Raw genomic sequence first — 17,403 nt, forward strand, 5'->3', positions numbered from 1 at the left:
GGTAGCCTATTTATTTATAAGATGATTACTTGCCTAGTTAAAACAGGATTCCCTTCCTAAACAAAGCAAAAAATTATCTCGTTGCTCATATCTTATGTTAGCCTACTAACCAGTGACGTTTGGTGGCTTTTAAACCGTTGGGAAAGCAACTTGGAAATATGCTGCAGCAAGGTAGTAGCCACGAAGGGCGTAACCGTCGGGCGAAGCCCGAAGGTGTGTTGCCGAAGGCAACACTTCCAGCGGGGGTCTGGGGGGCCTCCCTTAGAAATTTTTGAAAAACACTTCCAATTTGGTGCGCTCTGAGAGCATTTCCAAAACAAATCAAAAATCAAAATCTGTCAAATTGTGCTTCGCCTATGTCGTGATCATACATCCATTTATTGTTTAGAAGTCATGAACAATCTTAATTTTAACGTTGCAGGACCAAAATCCTGTGTTAGACATGGAATAATAGTTGTCTAAATGTTTAATTCGTCATGAAGCGTTACGAGTAATTCTAGTCACGAACACAGTAATTTTCAAGTTAAAATAGACGTGATGAAAATAATAATAAGTTAAACCTAGAATTCAGTCATTATATTTTGCTTAGTTTTCACTCAGGTAAGCATTGCTTTCCTTGCTTTCCCTCACCGATCGTCACTGCTACTAACACCTTATTCTAATAATAAAATGCTGACAAAATTGACGACTGAAATGAAAAGAGACAAAACAGGACAACAAGTAAAAGAACCGGATAGCGACGATGCCATTCAAATCAAGCACAAAGATACTTCAAATCAAAAAAGTAGCTCGAAAACATATCCTTTTATGTTTCCTTGACGCTACTATGATAACAATCACTTAATAACCAAGGTTTGTAATCTACAGTATATGGATATGGTGCTTGCCTGTGCATAACGTGCTCAACTGGCCTGGGATTGGAAGATGGATTGACAGATGGAATAGAAGATGGAGTGGAAGATGGAGTGGAAGATGGAGTGGAAGATGGAGTGGAAGATGGAGTGGAAGATGGAGTGGAAGATGGAGTGGAAGATGGAGTGGAAGATGGAGTGGAAGATGGAGTGGAAGACGGAATGGAAGACGGAATGGAAGACGGAATGGAAGACGGAATAGAAGATGGAAAAAAACGTCTTCCATTCCATCCAATACCCTGGTGCCAGTGCCGGATTTACCATTAGACTAAACAGGTAATTTAAAAGCATAAACATGGCCTATATGCATTTGGAAAAACTCTCACCTGGTAATAACGTAAAACTTTCTGGCAATCATTTTGAATAAAGCAAAGTAAGCATTTATAAACAGGTCGTAGGGCAAATTAAATTTTGGGTATGTTTCTTTTGGAAAAGAAATATGACACAGGTTTAAGGCTACATTTTTAAGTGTTATTTTGAAAATGGCTTGATTGCTAACAGTCATTGAGAAAATTATCTGCTAATTTTTAACGAACGATGTTAGTTAATTATTTTCTTTGACTAACATTTCCTCTTTTACAGTAGCTTAATATTTCACAAATTGTTTACAATCAAATTACAAAATTTGGTTGTCTTCAAATGGTTAATTTTAACACTTGTATGCAGGTGCAGGGTTTTTTAAGGTTTGGTTTGGGACTTTGGGTGACCGCTAAGTAGTTTTAAGAGACCGCAAGTGTTTCATTTAAATACGAAAAAATAGCCATATTTGCTTAAGACATAGCGAGAAACAACCATTACTTTTCTACTGTAGTTGCAAATCCAAATTTTGGGAAACCACTGGAGAAATTTGGGGGACCGTTTTGGTCCCCCAAAACACCTTAAAAAGACACTGTGCAGGTGCGTAAGCAGGGGGACAATTGTCCCCTAAAAATAATTTTATTCTGCACTGACTAACAGACTTTTAAGCTAGGCTATTGGCCAATAGATATTGATATAATTTCAGTGTTAGTTACAATTTTTTGTGTCTGAAATGACAAAAGTATTGTTTCTGCAGGGTGGCAATTGATTAGTAGACCGTATGGTTTTTTTCGTGGTCTCCCTGTCAGTATGGAGATTTGTTCCACTTTTGCAGTGTATATAAGACTTGCATATTTCGAACATGTAGACTTACTGTTTCTGACAACTAATTCATTGATTGAGCTTTAGGTCTCGTACTGATGCAAATAAACAGAACAAAAAAAAAACGGTTGTTTTGGTTTGGTGTAACTTAAATAAACTTTTTACCCTCTGTTGCAGCATCATTTGATAGAATTTTATGATTAATTTGGACAGGGAGTGCTCTCAGAATGCGCAATTTTAAGACTTTTTGTTCAATCTTTTTTTAAGGGAGGTATCCCTGGCCCCCAACGCTGACGGGATCACTGACATGTGCAATAATAGCCTACTCATTTGCCCCCAGAAATTATGTACTGGCGACGTCTCTGCTTAGGTGTACATTTCTTTATCACTAATAATTCACTATGGAATCAGTGGTTGATTGAAATACTCGTTTCTATGACTGGTAGGGTGGAGGTTAAGGGTCTAAAACGGACAATAGCGTAGGGTCTTTCTCTCTAAATCCGGCCTTTCCAGGTGCTCAAAATCTTTGGCCCACTATCATTCAAGTGCACCACTATAAGATTAAGTTGCACTGGACTATGTCATCAGAAAAACAGGAAGAAGAACTTAACTGAGACGGACTTTTGTTCCTTACACTTGTAGGCTTACACACTCATTGTTTGATGAAGAAGGTGCCTGCCTGTTGAACAACATCTCGTTAATCAACAAGAGAATATGTATGACTGCAGTGTGCACGCATTTGCGACCGCTATCGAAATCTTCAACATGTGCTTTCGACAAACTCAGGTTGCCGAACCGCCTGGTAAACTGCTTCAGCGTAGAACAACAGCTGACTCTATTCATAATTGAATAGAAAAAGGCAGCGACGCAAACCAGAACAACCATTTGTGCCTACCTCCGCCTGAGGTGGATGGTCTAAAAATTCTTAAATGAAGATTTACCTATGTAGGCTACGACAGTTTGATTGATTGATTGATTGATTGAATCTTTATCCTCGGACTGAGAAAGCTTCTTGCAGAGCTTAATCCTGGCAGTTTCGCATACTTGTAGAGGCTTTGAATCACTGACGCAGGCCCGGTCACCGAGATTGACAGACTGAAGTTTCCGATTGTTGAAGTCTTGTTGCTGGGGAACTATTCCATCCATTAGATGCCGCTGAATGGAGAGCAGTCCTTAACGTGCGTTGCTCAAGCGCACACCCCCAGAGTCAAACCGGCGCCGCTTGATCTTGAAGCTTCTTCGTTCCAGAAGTGACGCGCTAACCAATTGAGCTATCGGGGCGGATCAACTTATGCTCAGGAATCTAGTGCTGGTATGATATACACTATACCCAGGTGGTCGAAAAATAACCTTCGGTCTTGCTCGTGACGTTTCTATCCGGCTCAAACTACGACAGCAGTTACTAATGGCAACAGTCACAAACTTGCGACAATTTGTAGCCAGCACCCGAGTAATTAAAAGCATAAGTTAGCAATACCAACCACCTTTAACCCTTAGGTGGTTGGGCTCCTGGAGTCTTGCTCATTTTTGGGGGGAGGGCTGTCGATTCTTCTTATGCTTTAGGAGTGATATCTCTGTTATTTTTTAAGGCACGGTTTCAAAATTTAGGACTCACTTTGTAAAACTATTCACGCTGAGGATATCCAAAAATTAAAACTATGTGAATTTTAGAACTGCTTATATACGTTCAAATGTTGATGTGACTTATGACGTTTGAATTATTTGGTATTTTTTGATAGAGTAATGAAGAACATGCATTGCAATGTTGTGATTAAAATTGTTTTACATAATCTCAATTTAAATCATTTGATTAACGAGACATGGGCCAAATTAATTACTTTCATCCAGCTGGTGGGAAAATTTTGAACAATAGAATATGAAATATTTCAGAGGATGTGCTGAGAAATGCCTTATATCTCTCAATTTATAACCTTTATTCGCTCAAAATTTCAGCTCAATAGAGGTGAATAAAAGTTAGGAAAAGTCAAGAAATCTCGTAGTCGCAGCCTCAGTGGTTTTAGAGATACAACTGTTGATACAAAAAAGTTGAATTGACAGCCCCCCCCCCAACCTTCAAAGAGTTAACCAGGTTGCTGAGGAGCCAATAGTAATTTTTTTGCAACCTTACACATCAAAAACTGCATTTTTTCAAGTAATCCTAGACATAAATTGATCTCGATTTTTAAGATCACATAATCTTGCCAATTTAAATCTTTACGATCACTAAAAATGGTAGTCTTGCTCATCTCTGAGCGTGACAGTGTAGGCTACAGCTACATGATTCACAACCGTATAGTAGGCTAAAGGTCAGACATGACAGTATAACTCGCGAAGTCAGACAGATGTTGAAAGATTCTTATTCCTCAGTAGGGTGGCTCGTTTTTGAACTTTTTTTTAAATTCTCTCGGGGTAGTGGGGAAATGGTGCCAATGAGTGAGAAAACAATCATGACAAAATTTGAGATTCGTAACAAATTGTCTTCAGCCTCCTCATGGGGCCCAAAAATCGAAAAATGGGGTCAAAAACGAAATTTTTTTCAAAAATATTTTTAGTTTGGGTAGATACAATATTGTTTAGATATATCTAATTAACCTAAAAAAAAATTGAAGTCATTTGAACTATTCCTTCAGCTTCCTCACAGCTTCTGAAAATTTCCATTTTCCTAAAAATTTCGTATTTTTGTTTGTGGTTACATAACTACAAACTTCGTCAGTAACGTAAATTCAAATAAAAGACGTAACATTTTCCTACCAAATTAACCCAATTTCATTAAAAAATGACGCAACAGCTCAGGGCAGGTCTATAAAGAGAAATGCAATGACGTTTTATAGCTGGCAAAATGTCTAACACAATTATATATCATGTAACCACCAACAAAAATGCAAAATTTTCAGCAAAATGGAAATTTTCAGAAGCTGTGAGGAAGCTGAAGGAATAGTTCAAATGACTCCAAATTTTTCTTTTAGGTTAATTAGATATATCTAAACAATATTGAATCTACCCAAACTAAAATTATATTTGAAAAAAAGTTTGTTTTTGACCCCATTTTTCGATTTTTGGGCCCCATGAAGAGGCTGAAGACAATTTGTTACGAATCTCAAATTTTGTCATGAGCGTTTTCTCACTCATTGGCACCATTTTCCCACTACCCCGAGAGAATTAAAAAAGAAGTTCAAAAACGAGCCACCCTATTCCTCAGCACTATTCCAAGTAAGCTACAAAAGTTTTGTTTAGCTTGGTGAAAATAATCAGTGCGTCGTCGAATCACTCTTTAATATTTCCCTCTGTTGCTGGTTCAATGTACGATACACGCTGTACATTGTACAAGCCAGCAAGTTTTTATTTGGTGCATATCGTTCTACAGAAGTCTGCTCTTTAGTAGGGATTCTTAATCTTTTTTGTCTCGTTTACCCTTTGTCGAATAAAAAAAGTAAAATTTACCCCCACCGTTTTGGTGGCCCCTTGTAATGTCATCATGTCCAGTCAACCATGCGAAGAAATGCAACACATCCTTTTTTTGTCTGGATTAATCTTGGCAAATAACCTTGATTTACCTTGACAATAATTAGGTCGTGTAGCCTACAGTAAAAATGTAGCACACATACGCTACTAAAATGAAACTGGTAGTCTACTTGCGTGGAGATAAAAGAAAAAGACGAAAACTTACATTAAGCATAAATTTGAATCAAAATCGAGTGCAACACTACCAGTTTTTTAATAACTGAAAAAATGAAGTCTGCTTTAATTTATGATTCAGTAAATTGCCCCCTCGGTAGGTGCAATTAAGGGGGTAAATTTACCCCCGGCTAAGAACCTCTGCTCTATAAGCTTTAAATCACTTGCGTTAAAGTGCATGCTTGTATTACACATTAATGTACCTTTGGTGGAGTGGCTACCATTCCTTTCACTACAGTTTTCAGTTTCATTGCAATTGATCATAAATGTTACAGGAAGATTTCTGAAACGAATCAACGAGCTCGAGAGAAGTTGCGATAATTTTATTTTTTGAACAGAGAAGTGTGTGATCACACACAAACAATTTATCAATTGTTTCATATTAATAGCCTACCATTAGCAAAACTAGGTACAATTATCTAGTTCAAACTATCCATAAATTAAAAAGAGTTTGCACTTGCTTACAAAGTGTACAAGGAAGATCCTTGAATCAAATTGTCTATGGAAGCGAGAGTTAGATTGCTTAAGCATTCGGATACAACCACAGCAGTGATTCGCAATGCGTCACGTGAAAGATTGATTGCCGTGGTTTCATCCGACTCATTGTTGTTAGAACCTCCACCTTTGAGTGCAAACAATTTAGTTGAAATTGTTAGAAACGATTCCCCGCACATTTAATATTTTGCTACATCTCTGCTCCATTGTATTTTTTCATGCTGAAGTGACCCCAGCCATGCAGTAGGCTAACATCTTTTGCTACTTTTCTTTTACGTTTTTGGCATAGACTGGAGTGGTTATTGTAATAAATCTGGAGATTTGGAGTGACTAGGGCATATGTTAGTAATGGATTGTGCAAGAACTAGGTAAGCAACTGTTTTGTATTATTATTGTCTTTCTGAAAACACCAATTCTTCGAATAAGTAAGACCTGCATTAAAAACAGTCCAGGCAGAAAACGTTCAAGACAGAAATTGTGTAAGTTATTACAAAAAAAACACTCATATAAGATAAAAGAATCAATTGTTATTTATACACACAATAGTTAAAGTCAAAGTTTAATTGTAAGCTGAGAAAGTGTACGCTAAAGTGTTGATTAAATCTACGTAATGTGGCCTACCGCGATATGCAATCAATAGCAAACTTTCAATCGGCGGGGACCCACCCATCAACGAGATGTTATTTGACTAGAGCGGAAAAGCGTGATAAGAAAAGTTTAATGCAAAGATCTTTTGGCTAATATGCATTTTCAAATGCTTTTTTGTCAGTCAAAAAAAGCGTCCTATTGACTATCTTTCTCAATCAACTTCTTAAACATAAAGTAAAGCAAAACTTGACAGGCCTACAATGCAATAAAATAAAACTCGCACATGCAGAGAAGTTGAGAATGTAGCGTTGCACTAAAAAGATGAATGAATTAACGTTGGTGTGGAAAGTTAGTTCACCAGCTCAGTGGCTGAGTGGTTTCGCCTTCTGCTCTGGTAGATCTTAGATCGATTCCAGGTCCGGTCAAATGAAGACTTTAAAAACGAAACCGATTATGTTCTTTCTTGCATAACTCAGTAAAATGTGATATCGTAAACCTGATATAAAATTGAAAATGAACCTTGTCGCTAAAAGACCATAGCAGTTGTTTAGCGACAATAAGTAAAACCATAACAATAGGAAGTTGGGTTCAGTGGTTACACACCCGTCTCAAGATCAAGCGGAGCTAGTTCCGCTCTTGGGGTGTGGGCTTGAGCAACGCATTTCAGGACTGCTCTCCATTCAACGGCCCATAGTGGATGAAATAATTCTCTGGAAAAAATTCGACAATCGGAAACTTCACTTTGTCAATCTCGGTAACCGGCCAGTGAATTTTTTTTCCACAAACTTTTTGTCTCATTTACATATTTCTGTAAGTGTAGCCATTACTGGTTACCGTGCGGCGCGCCTGACTATTTTTACCGATTCATTTTTTTCGCCCGGTTTTCAAACTCAGCAGCCGATGTTCTCCTCCAGGTCCAAGTCTAAACATTGAACTTGAAAAAAAACGTAGTCTTGAGACACACCTAGCCTAATTAAGTTTAAAAAAGTTGAGAAAAGAAATTGATTCTGGTCACTCGAAAAGTAAGATTTTCCAAATTGATTAAGAATTAACCCTAACCCTAAAAATTACCCCTAACCCATTAACCCTACTTTTTTAGAATAGCTTTTGTGCACCGCAAAAAATTAATTTAAAGAAAAACAAATTGACTTCGATGGGCGTCGAACCGATGTCCTCACGAAGTGAACATAAGGCACAAGATGAAACCCTTGAATCAAACACATCAACGAAAAATGTTTGCATTCACACTGTATAAACACAAACTCTATGCGAAGTAAAAAACAGTTCGTGAGAAAAAAATTTGCAACCGGCCCTGCATCAAAAGCCCTAGCAAGTATGCGAAACTCCCAGGAATAACCTATCAAGGCTTTGTCAGTCCGAGAATAAAGATTCAAAACCAACCAACCAGCCAAAGTAATGTAGCTCTTCTGTTGAACACACAGTTTGTACGAAAATACGCTTTTATGTTTATAATCGAACAAAATTTTGCCAGAAGATAACGATTCAGTAGCGCATGTAGCATTTTCTGTGTAGCATCAAAGTTTCATCTAATAAGCAAAAATCCCAAATAAAAATATACAGTAGCCTATAAAATTTGAAGACCTCGGAAGTACCGTAAGTAGTTCGATAGGGGGTATATGGGGGCTTGACCACATTACATTTTGACAAATTTAACTTGTTTTGTTTTCTTTTGATGTACGCTATGACCCAAGACTGTTTTTTAAATTTTTTTAAATTGAAACTCGATTTGTGTAAACTTTAAAATTAGAAATTTTGTTTAAAATTAAGGCATAAATATAAAGGTATAAAATTCATGGCCATAGAAAGCGAAATTTTGAACTTTTATTCGAGATATTCCCACTATTCCGTAGCTTAGGCCTATGGGAAGATGCACAACGCCTATTTTATTTTATATCTCTATTAAAACTGGAATGAATTAATTTAATTGGTAACTAGTTGAGTCACTAATGTGTTTACCCTGAAATACTTCATTACTTTTTCATTTTTTGATGGGCGTATGAAAAAAATGTTTATCGATCAAATGCCCTGATAAAAACACATGTGGCCTACGCAACCGGTTAATACATTACTGAAATAATATTGAGCGCGCCAAGCGAGCAAGAAAATTTTGCAAAAACGAAACAATAAAAGTTATGTTTTTTACGAGGTTGGAGCACTTGACCAAGTACCACTCAAGATTCTCAACCTTAGACTATCGTTCCGATGGCCGATGGGTCTCGTGTTATGTTCACTTTGTGTCACGGCCATGCATAGTTACTCAGCATGGAACTTTTTTCATGAATAGAATTAATTTAACTTTGGAATTAAAACTGAGCAAATGTTGCTTCAGCATGCGGTCGGTAGCTATCCTTGCTTTTGATTACCTGCAGCGCAGAACGTGAGATTGTGTATCTTGATGTTCCTGTCGCATTGAGAGAATGTGTATCGTATAAATCCGACTCCCGAGAAACACATCACAGTCTTTAAGTTAGTTTCTAAAAACAATGATTTCACAGCACAAATATTACCATTGGATATTGTGCTTATTTTGCACGAAATGAACTATAAGCTAGTAGGCTACTGCAGCAAAATGAAATGGGCCAGTTCGGGAGATTAGTAGATGACAGAACTACCATACACAATTACATAGTTATGCTGCAGGCTGCAGTCATTGTATAATTACAGATGGCTTGAAAGTTTGATGCTTGTTTTGTAAGGTAATTAAAGTTCAGGGGCGTTGACAGGGGGCTCTAGGTGGTACTTTTGGACCCGGGCTCGGAATATTTAAGGGGTCCGGATTTAAAAGATTCCCCGTGACAGATCCAAAGGTATTGCCATCAGAGGTAAAAACAGCCACTTCAGACGTACCGTGCATGCAAGTACCGGGCACCTTTTCGGGTACCGGGCCCACTTCAGCCACCAAACGGTAAAATAAAAATTTAGTTTAGTCTAGTATAGTGATTTCCCTAACCACGAATATTTAGTGAAATATAACCTGAAACACGAATTTCAAAATAAACAAATTAATGTTTGTTTAAACTCAAAAACTGAAATGGCACAGGTAAGAACATTGCTATCCCTATTTCTGGATTAAAAATTAGACCAAAAAAGCTTTTTAGATTGCAGCAATTTTCAAATGTTTGACCTAGGCCCAAAAACCTTTCCCAAATCAAATTGAAAACTCTCTGACCGTCTGCACTGACTACTTTGTAAATTCTCTTCTGGTGAGCCTAGAATGACCAATGAAACATCAATAGAAGCGGAAAGTAATGCTTTTTCAAAAAAGCAACCACTAGATAGAGATAGTAAGTTTTGCGGTTCAGGAAATTTTAAGATTGAGCAAGATATTATAGCTTTGGTAGAGAGGTACTTTTTAAAAACCATAGACAGACAATCGATAACAACTTAATAACATTGAATTGCATAATTCAAAATTAATACAGAAATGAAATAGATACATAATTTCAAACGTTTTCGGCAAAACTTTCTGCCCTCTTTAGGAAAATATCTTAAATCATCTAAACAAAACAATTATTCGTGAAATGTTAATAATAAATGACTGAAATTCAATAAAACTGCACTGACCTGCGTACAAGCAACAACTGACGAACAAACACAAAAGGTGGTAGCAATCTGTCATAATTATGCGGGAGTGTGGTCATGAGACAAGATAGTGAGCGGACAGCATAACATAAAATAAACGTAAGCTAATAAAAATTCAATAAACGTAACATAAAATAAACGTAAGCTAATAAATTGTTTTGTTTAGATGATTTAAGATATTTTCCTGAAGAGGGCAGAAAGTTTTGCGGAAAACGTTTGAAATTATGAGCAAGATATGTTAAATAACCATGCTTTTGGCATATCGGGTTTGATCTATTCCTTTTAATTTTCTAACACAATAACGATTAGCACAGTTGTCATGTAGCCTAAGCAATTTTAACAAAAATTTTACCAGAAATCGCATCTGTAGCATCCATAGTAAATGAAGAGGCGTTATTGCACATACAGTTGTCGCATTGTTGACAATGCATTGAAATCGGCGCATCTCCCACTTGACATACCATAGAACTATTGCCAGCAAGTTCGCCTGAGCAAAACATGATATCAATTGACACATTATGGTGCAATTACGCTGCAACTTTCATTATCAACTGCTGCAGTTTGACAAAAAATACTCAATCTGGTCCAAACTACTCAGTTGATAAATACTCAGGCTTTTAAATGAATAGGCTACATCACAAGAGCAAGAAACGATTATTCGATTTATGAGCGTGTGTAGCTGGGCAGACACATGCAGAACATTTTCCTACATTGGCGTAATATTCAATTGCCCGGGATATAAACCATAGGTGACCAGGTTAGTATCAACCATTCTAAGTTTTCACTTGTATCCTGAAATATACTGTTTGGACTAAGCTTCCGAAAATTGTTTTTTTAGTCCAAAGATAAATATTTTTTTACATTGCCTAATATCATTTTACATGCATAGGCATTTGAAGTAGGCTACTGCGCTAAATGATTGCAGCATTTTTTCTCACATGAACAAGAGAGATTCCCTTCACAGTTGCGAGTGCACGTATAATTTCCTGTTTTGTTAGTGCATGTTGCATAGGAAAAGCAACTTTGAGATGGTTGGGTAAAGTTGCTTCCATTAACTGAAACAGGTAAAAAATAATTTTATTTTTTTGTTTAGGAAATAACCAAATGTTATTGAACGACTTGTATTTTTACCAAAAATTTTAACTGATCAGTTTTCCGTAAATTCGTTCTTTAAAATTCCTTAAGACATATATAATATTAAATTTGCAAGTGAATGCTGCTCATCCATCTTGCTCGGTAAATTGAGCCTTTGTATTCCTTTGAAGAAAGAAATTTATTTGTCAATTGACTGAAAAGACACTGCAAGAATGAAACTAAACGAATAGCTCTCGGCAGACAGGCCACAATACAATTATTTTTATGAATGTCACGATTTCTTTCTATCTCTTACCAGGAAAAAGACTTGGAAAGGTTCAATGACGTAGTTTAATGGGTTAAACCGAAAAGCAGTCAATTAAATGTCGAATAATTCTACTAGTGAAATGATAATCTGACTTCTTGAAGAACTTTAACGAACGGCTTCTCAAATAACTCTAATTTCTGCATCAACTATCAATCCACAACTCATAGCACAACTCTCATAACCAACTCAATAATAATCATCATAATACTCAGAAAATCTCAGAATAATCAGAATACAAACTACACCACTATTTATAGTTGGTTGTTCAGTCCAGTAACATCGAGAAGGTTACGTAACGTCACATTGTTCTGTCAAGTTGCAATAAATGTCAACAAGCAGAAGCTTATAGAAGTCTAAAGAATGTCACGTTCACAAGAAGATTCTTACATAATAACGATTTCGCAATCGGACATTTACTGATAAACAACCTTATGACGTCATGACAAACGACGCTCAGAAATCATGAAAAACAACAGAACCTTCTAGATTTGCATGCTTACAGATGATTCTAGAAATACGTTACATAATACAAATTTCTCAATCAGAGGTTACTTCAGGTCATAACCGATAATAACACAACGCACCAGAATTCCATAATGAAAATAGCACATTCGTTGAAGATACAAAGCAAGCCATCGTGAGGCATAGCACCTTGATTGTGACATACGCCCCCCCTTAGAATATTGTTGCAAGCAATATAACAACACAATCAATACAACACACACCACCAAACAATTAGTTACTCAATAAAACAGTTCTCATTAGTCCATCGTTGCACGATCTACCAACGATAGCTTTTCTCAAAACATTAGTCACGTTTTCTGCGAAAGTTTCCATCGTCCTCAATGGGTTCAATGCACCGGCGAGCAAGATGACCCATCTTCTTACATCGGAAACACTTCCTCTCCGGACAGTCCTTGGCGAGATGACCTTCTTTATGACAGTTGTAGCAAGCCTTTTCATCAAAAGGGCAGCTCCTGGCTATGTGTCCAATCTCCCCACATCGGTAGCAGTGGTTGTCACGGCAACGTCTATTTTCCGAATGTCCGCCGTCAGCAACGCACTCCCTGGCGAAGTGTCCGCGTCTACCGCATCTATAGCAAACTCCAAATGGTCGTCGCCTGCCTCTTCTCCTCGGTTCATCGCGCTCGTAATATCCGTCATCGTGAGATCGTTGCTGATTATCTACAGAACAATCTCGAGCAAAGTGACCATTCTTGCCACAAGAATAACAAGTAACTTCAGAATTTCTCTCAATAACATTTCCGATTATAAGATCAACTAAAGAGTTTTGTAAACATAATGCTTTCACAGTCCCACTACAATATGGAGTTTCGATATATATCATCGCTAACGGTCCTTGGATTGAAGTGGTATCTATCTTTGTCACATGGCCAGTTTTTCCCGTTAACTGATTGTCATTTACTAAATCTCTCCTCACCATTATACCCGTAGAACCAGAATCACGTAAAACTTTTACCTTTTTTTTCCAACTTTTCCATCCACTACTGGCAGGTAATCTTCAGGTATTATTTTTCCGCAAACATCTTCATCCGGTTTCTCCTCGTCAAGCTTGGGTTCCGGAATCATTAATGCACAACCGCATCGATAAACGTCCGTGTCTTTATCTTTTCCAGACTGATTGGATCGGGAAAACGACTTGTCCTTGCATTCCTTCGCTTCGTGTCCTTGCCTATTGCAACGATTGCACCACTTCCTCGATTCCTGATGATTTCTGTTAGTCTTTCTCCGGCAGTTAACAGCCTTATGACCTAAGCCATTACAATTAAAACAACGTACTTCTCTTGGAACCGCACCTCCTTCAAAATTATTTGTTTGCTCTTCGTCATTATCGCATGACAACGTTTCTTTAGTCGACAACTTCTCATCATGAGCAACTAAGTACTGTTCTGCCACACTGGCTATTTCTTCTAGATTCTTTGGACTTCTCTCCATTAAATAAACAGACAGATCTTTTGAACATGAATCTGTGAATTGTTCCTTAACTATAAGGTTTGCCAATCCGTCCAATGATTGTTCGGCCCCCGAAAGTTCAAACCATTTTAACAAAAGGTTTCTCAAACGTTCAATAAATTGACCTGGACTTTCGTGTCGTTCAGGCTTTGCCTCACGGAATCTTTGACGGTATCCATGCTCGGTAAAATTGTATTGCTTTAACAGAGCTAACTTCAATCTGTCGTAGTTCATGGCCTCTTCTTGCGAAAGTCTTGAATATACATCAAGAGCTTGTCCCGATAATAACATGCTTAGCTGGGTAGCCCACGTCGACTTCTCCAATTTGGCTATTGTAGCATATCTTTCAAATCTTAACAAATAACTATCCAACTCATCTTTTTCTTCAACAAATGATGGCAAATCTGGACGTCTAACTTGCGCCACAATAACATCTCGAGCATTATCATTAGTAGAATTAGATCGCTCACCAACGTCCAGCTTTTGTCTTTCTAATTCAAGTTTTAACTTTTCCAATTCATATTGCGCTCTTCTTTCTTCAGCTTCTGCTTCGCGTTGCGCCCGATTCTCTTCGGCTTCTGCTTCGCGCTGCGCCCGCTTCTCTTCTGCTTCAGCTTCACGCTGTGCTCGTTTTTCTTCAGCTTCAAGTTGTGCTCGCTTTTCTTCAGCTTCAAGTTGTGCTCGCTTCTCCTCAGCTTCAAGTTGTGCTCGCTTCTCCTCAGCTTCAAGTTGTGCTTGCTTCTCTTCAGCTTCAAGTTCTGCTTTCCTTATTTCACGAGCAGCTCTTCTATCTTCTCTTTCGTCAGCTTCTCGCTGAGCTTTTTGGTCCATTATCTTGTGATACTCTTCCATCACAAACTGAGACTTCTCATTACCAGTCAGCCCCATTCGTTCAGCCATGCTCCCTAAGTCTTCAATCATCTCATGTTTGACAGTATCCGCCATCTTGACATTAATTTATTATTCTTTCAATAAATCTTCGGTATTCTTCGGTTTTTCGGTTAATTCCTTTTCGGTTATATCCCGGACGAGCCCCCAGAATGTCACGATTTCTTTCTATCTCTTACCAGGAAAAAGACTTGGAAAGGTTCAATGACGTAGTTTAATGGGTTAAACCGAAAAGCAGTCAATTAAATGTCGAATAATTCTACTAGTGAAATGATAATCTGACTTCTTGAAGAACTTTAACGAACGGCTTCTCAAATAACTCTAATTTCTGCATCAACTATCAATCCACAACTCATAGCACAACTCTCATAACCAACTCAATAATAATCATCATAATACTCAGAAAATCTCAGAATAATCAGAATACAAACTACACCACTATTTATAGTTGGTTGTTCAGTCCAGTAACATCGAGAAGGTTACGTAACGTCACATTGTTCTGTCAAGTTGCAATAAATGTCAACAAGCAGAAGCTTATAGAAGTCTAAAGAATGTCACGTTCACAAGAAGATTCTTACATAATAACGATTTCGCAATCGGACATTTACTGATAAACAACCTTATGACGTCATGACAAACGACGCTCAGAAATCATGAAAAACAACAGAACCTTCTAGATTTGCATGCTTACAGATGATTCTAGAAATACGTTACATAATACAAATTTCTCAATCAGAGGTTACTTCAGGTCGTCGTCGTCGTCGTCGTCGTCTGAGCTTCTGGGGCCGAGGGTCTATCCTTTTACCACCCCAGATTCACGATGTTCCCGGACTACACTGGAAGGCTGCTAGAGAGCAGCTAGTCTTTAGTTTCATCATCCATGACGCGCAGACCTTCCACTCCGTTAGGTGGTTTGAAGATGGTACAGTCATTGATGATGTGGTCTGCGGTCTGTTCCTCGGCACCACATTCACAGGAGGAGGAAGAAGCCATTCCCCATTGGTGCATGGTTGAGCGGAAAAGCCCGACGCCCGTACGGAGACGGTTGAGGCGCACCCATGCCTGTCTCTGTAGTGTCAGGCCGATGGGGCGTGTGTCGGCGTCGGGGATGAATGAATGGAGTCTGGTGGTGCTTGACTTCCATTCAGAATTCCATTTATGGTCCGCCCAAGTAGCCGCAGAGATGTCTTGTTCATCAGCTTCGTTGATCAGAAGCCGAGCGGCTGGTACGAATGGGTGTCTTGATTTCAGTCGGCGGGGGTGCCCGTTTGGGAAGGCAGAGATCTTGTGGTGGAGAAGATGGTTAGGCTCCAGTGCCCGTCGACCGAGGGACAGAGTGGCTTCTTCGCGACGAAGCTCAGCAGGTTGGATGCCAGCGAGAATGGGGAGGTTGTCCAATGGTGTGGGATGCAGGCATCCGGTCACTGTGCGCAGGGCGCTGTTTATGGCAGTGTCGATGTTGTGGCAGTGAGCACTGCGGCACCAGACAGGTGCACAGTACTCTGCTGAAGAGTAGACAAGGGCTAAGGCTGCTATTCGCAAAGTGTCAGCCCTCGCCCCCCAGCTAGAGCCTGCCAGGCGCTTCAGTAATGCAGCGCGGGATGTCAGTTTCTTGCGCAGTGACACCAAATGGTGGTGGTATGTGAGCGATCTGTCTAGTGTCACCCCAAGATACCTTGGCTCGGGGCAGAAGGACAGAGGTTTTCCGTTGTTGTGGACATGTAGCTCACGATCAGCTTCCCGATTGTGTAGGTGGAAAGCTGCCGCCACAGTTTTGGTTTCGCTGAGTTTCAGTCGCCAGTTCTGGAGATAAGCTGAGATGGTTTGCATGTCCTGGCTCAAGGTGTCTTCTAGATTTTCCCACGACTTTGTGGAGTGGAGAATTGCCAGATCGTCCGCATAAGCGTATTTTGCGGAGACCGTGGTTGGCAGGTCGTGGGTGTAGATGTTGAAAAGAAGGGGAGCCAGGACCGATCCCTGTGGGTCATAGACTTCAGGTCATAACCGATAATAACACAACGCACCAGAATTCCATAATGAAAATAGCACATTCGTTGAAGATACAAAGCAAGCCATCGCGAGGCATAGCACCTTGATTGTGACAATGAAGATTAAAATATTAAGTGTTAAAAAATTTCAGTCTAATCTTATTTTCAAGAGATTTTTAACATAAACTACATGCTTACCAAAGTAGCTTTCGGTTGCAATTGAAAGCGCAACAAAAATGTACAAGAAGGTTCTCATAACTAAGCCGTTTCTTTATAAACGTTGGTGAGTCTCATTGACATAACAGAACTTTACAAACAAAATTCGAAAGAAAACCTTTAAAAAGTAATAGGGCGTGAGTCCCATACGTGAATCCAAGCATCGAGGGGATCAGAAAACAAAGTTGTCAGGGTACTATGCCTCCGGCACCAACGAGCAGAGATGGGCGTGATCTTGATCTTGAAGATCACTTTTATTTTGGTGGTCTTGATCTTGATCTAAGATCACTTTTTTTGTGTGATCTTGATCTTGAAAGTCAATAAGATCAAGATCACTTTGAAATTTCAGTAAGTTGACCTACTATTATATTATAGAGACATTTTTTGAACTGGTACTGTACAAAGTAGCCTAATTAGTAGTAATTACTACCATTTAACCACTATTAATATGACTCATGCGTCTAATAAAAGTTGATTTGAAATCTCAATGAGTTTGGTTAGTGTTGCCATTTCAAAATTGAAAAAGCTTTGTGTGGCAACCAGC

At 38.7% G+C, this 17,403-nt stretch overlaps 1 protein-coding gene across 1 annotated transcript in view; it reads right to left on the reverse strand.

The window, feature by feature from the left end:
* Positions 1-16,977, reverse strand: part of LOC145773805 (uncharacterized) — a 35,208-nt gene extending 18,231 nt beyond the window's left edge. Inside the window, exons 1-6 of the mRNA XM_082584933.1 lie at positions 16,842-16,977; positions 11,330-11,446; positions 10,744-10,878; positions 9,173-9,283; positions 6,171-6,327; positions 5,909-5,988 (exon numbers count right to left, since the gene is read on the reverse strand). Coding sequence (XP_082441059.1) covers positions 5,909-5,988; positions 6,171-6,327; positions 9,173-9,283; positions 10,744-10,878; positions 11,330-11,446; positions 16,842-16,899 — 658 coding nt within the window. The 5' untranslated portion in view covers positions 16,900-16,977. The remainder of the gene's footprint in view (positions 1-5,908; positions 5,989-6,170; positions 6,328-9,172; positions 9,284-10,743; positions 10,879-11,329; positions 11,447-16,841) is intronic.
* Positions 16,978-17,403: the final 426 nt, after the last annotated feature.

The sequence above is a fragment of the Aplidium turbinatum genome, chromosome 7, assembly GCF_918807975.1.
Source record: "Aplidium turbinatum chromosome 7, kaAplTurb1.1, whole genome shotgun sequence".
Classification (NCBI taxonomy): Eukaryota; Metazoa; Chordata; class Ascidiacea; order Aplousobranchia; family Polyclinidae; genus Aplidium; species Aplidium turbinatum.